At 32.1% G+C, this 3,436-nt stretch overlaps 1 protein-coding gene across 1 annotated transcript; it reads left to right on the forward strand.

Moving 5' to 3' along the window:
• Nucleotides 1–1,595: 1,595 nt before the first annotated feature.
• Nucleotides 1,596–2,837, forward strand: LOC104088417 (probable 2' cyclic ADP-D-ribose synthase BdTIR). Its single transcript, XM_009593074.4, has 2 exons — nucleotides 1,596–2,101; nucleotides 2,711–2,837. The coding sequence occupies exons 1-2, from the start codon at nucleotides 1,596–1,598 to the stop codon at nucleotides 2,835–2,837; spliced, it is 633 nt and encodes a 210-aa protein (XP_009591369.1).
• Nucleotides 2,838–3,436: the final 599 nt, after the last annotated feature.

Below are 3,436 nucleotides of genomic sequence, written 5' to 3' on the forward strand. Positions count from 1 at the left end.
CGGTGTTGGTGGACGAAATTTGACAGTTTTCTAGTAGTGTTGCAATACTAACCATAAAAATTTATTTTCCATTGAGAAAAGAAGAACTACCTTGGTCTATTTGCTTAAATCAATTCATGTACAATGTTATCTTTATATAAACTAATACAATCGAAAATAATTAAATTAGTGCAGCACGCATACCAAACTAAACAACGTATACCTTTGACAATAGAAGCAAATGATGTGTTCTGAATATTGATATATAAGTTCTTTGCGTTCTCTGATTCATTCATTTATTTATTTATTTATTTATTTCCCATGTTCTCCTTCTTTGTTAATTGTCCATGACGATACATGAAATTCAACTGACGCTTTTCATCCAGAAATACTTGAAAAGGAATTTTAGCAAATTTCCTAAGTGAACCATTTATACAATATACTTGACAAGTGTGTCATTCCTTTTTAACGCTTTCAGTTATATAACGGTTTTAAAATTATATAAATGTGGTCCAGTATGGTTACTTAGGATATGATCAAACCATCTCAATCGACTTTCTTTGATTTTATCCTCACTGTGAGCTAATTGCACTTTCAACCGAATATGACCCTTTATAAGCTTAAATGATATTGGACAGGGGCAGAGTTAGAGGCCGTGGATCACTGAAAAATCACATTGTACTTACGAGGTCAATATTTTTTTCCTTTTTTATGTATAAATAATAGATGTTGTACCTCTTGGTAAAAAACATTGCCTCCGTGACTGATATGGGACTTAGGAGGTGTCATAATTCTACCAAAATAAAATTTTATGCATTGAGCGGATAGGTATAGTAGTTCAGGGTATTGGAAGCACATAATTCTATAGGGAGTTTGAAGGATACCGTAAAAGATGCAAGCATCAGATAATTAAGGGTTTTCGATGTCCAATTAATTTAATTTTGACCTAATTAAACATAATGGTTATAAGATAAAATCATCAAGTATTATGGACTGTAAGTCAGATGAATGCAGTCAGATAAATAGTCATATCCGACTTCAACTTAAACGAAAAAAAAGTTTTACAAACGATCTGAGGTTTACAAAATTAGGTAATTTCCCACTTTTGACCAATCTCCTCCCTAAAGGGATTCCTAAATGCAAAAATCAGATAGTTTAACTGAAGCAATCTCATAGAAAAAAGGAAAGCTAAAAGAATTCAAGAGAGGTCTTATAATTATTCTCAAACTCAAAAAATGGTATAAAGGGTTTATTAAAATAATTCTAAAAGCGTGTTTGAAGGATTAAACTCTCCATAAAACCTAGAGAGTCAAAAAATTCAAAGGCTTTTACTCTTTTTCGTCCTTGTCAAGTGTCAAAGCAAATACTAGTATTTTCTTGAGGTCCAATTTTATTAGTAGAAAAGTAGACAAGACAAGACCCTAAGAAATCAAACATAAGAATGTAAAGTGCACATTTCAAAATTTACACCAGCCCTTATAAATAGCACAGGACTGTCATATCATATATTCAATTTACAAATATAATAACACCAATTACTAAAACACCCAAAAAAAAAAACAAATCTTTTTGACAAGAAAAAACACAAAACGTCGCTGTAACTTCTTGAAAGGGCCATGCAACGTTCAGCAATATCTTCCTCTTCAGCCAAGAATGTGTGCAATCAACTTCTCCGGCTCCGACGACAAATCGAGCCGGCAAAAAACCGGCTACCATGCGACGTGTTCATAAACCACAGGGGAATTGACACAAAAAGAAATGTAGCAGGATTGTTGTATGAGCATATTAAGAATAATCTTGGGCTGCAGCCATTTTTGGACAGTAAGAACATGAAACCAGGGGATAAATTGTTCGATAAAATCGATCCGGCGATTCGCAATTGTAAAATTGGGATGGCTGTTTTCTCCCCTCAGTATTGTGACTCTTATTTTTGCTTGCATGAGTTGTCTCTAATGATGGAATCAAAGAAGAGGGTTATACCAGTTTTTTGTGATGTAAAACCTTCGGAACTTGCTATTAAGGATTTGAATGCTAATTTTCCGAATAAGGATTTGGAGAAGTTTAACTTGGCTCTTGAGGAGGCAAAATACACCGTTGGACTCACATTTGATACCTTAAAAGGGTGAGTATCCGTGTGACATCTTAATTCTTCCTTTCAAAAAGACACTAATAAATATATATACTTCTTCGTCACAGTTTTTTCGTTTGTGCATACTTTAACTATTTCACCGAAACCCATGACCTAGCATTTTGTTCTTGTCTATGTTAAAATTTGAATCCTAATGTATCATGCATGATTTTTAGACATGGTTTTTTGTCCACTTTATTGACACCTTTAATTATAATTTCTTTGTGCACTTTTGATATGACACCGCCATTTAAGAGAAGATCATTTGAAAATATGATTTGTTTAATCTTTATTGAGATACATGTGACATCATATTTATTCGAGAAAAATAGAAGAGAGAACAAATTATCCGGAGCATTACAACAAGCTGTAGTATTTACAAAGAATTACTACATTTTTTCATTTAAAGAAAGTAGACACTCGTAGGCATAACGTAGAATAAGAAAGTAGGATAACTATTTTGGATTGTACATATAAACTTTCTTAATTATTACTACTTGTTTGAGCATGATTTTGTTTTTCTTTTTTTGCATTTTTTTTTTCTTTACTTTATTTTAGCAAGATTTATACATAATCTGACCAGGGTAATGTTGTTTTGTGAAGGGACTGGTCGGAGTTCCTGGTGAAAGCTTCGGATGCAATAATGAAGAACTTGTACGAGGTAGAAAGAGAGAAGTTGATCCACAGAAAAATATATATTCGTCGAAAACAACTTTTACACAACTATTGATTGATCGATGACAAATAAAAGAGGATCTACATATCGCTGAGTACTTGAAGTCTAATAAATTCACATTAATTCATTTGTTCCTTAGTTTAATTCTTTTCTTACCAAAGTCCTTTAGGAAGACTCAAAGGACTTGTTCCTAGCTAACACATTCAATATTCATTATTCCTTATTTTCTTTAATCTTTGTCATGTAAGTCATGTTTCAGGCTTTTAATTGCCGAGTAAGTTGGATTTACGACAGTCATTAATGTAATTGTAAGATTTCCTGGTTGTTTTTGTCGTCTATGTAATACATAGATGATTCAAGAAATAAACTCTCTATTTCACGTACTTTAATATCTCTTCTTCCTGTTTTATAAAGATAAGAATAGATACCAGATTAATTAAAGAAGTTGAAGACAAGTAAATAAAACTCAGTTGGGGATTCAAGTCCGTGTCTTTTTAGAAATTGGTATTCTACTTCATTAACAGGCCAAATTTTTATTTGTTTTTGGCCAAAAGTGTTTTTTTTTTGTCAAAAGCTCTTTTGGCAAAAAATTGAGGTCTTTGAAAAAAAAAACAAAAGTAGAAAAATGTAATTTTTCTTCAAAAGCACTTTTC

The sequence above is a fragment of the Nicotiana tomentosiformis genome, chromosome 2 (genome assembly GCF_000390325.3).
Source record: "Nicotiana tomentosiformis chromosome 2, ASM39032v3, whole genome shotgun sequence".
NCBI lineage: Eukaryota > Viridiplantae > Streptophyta > Magnoliopsida > Solanales > Solanaceae > Nicotiana > Nicotiana tomentosiformis.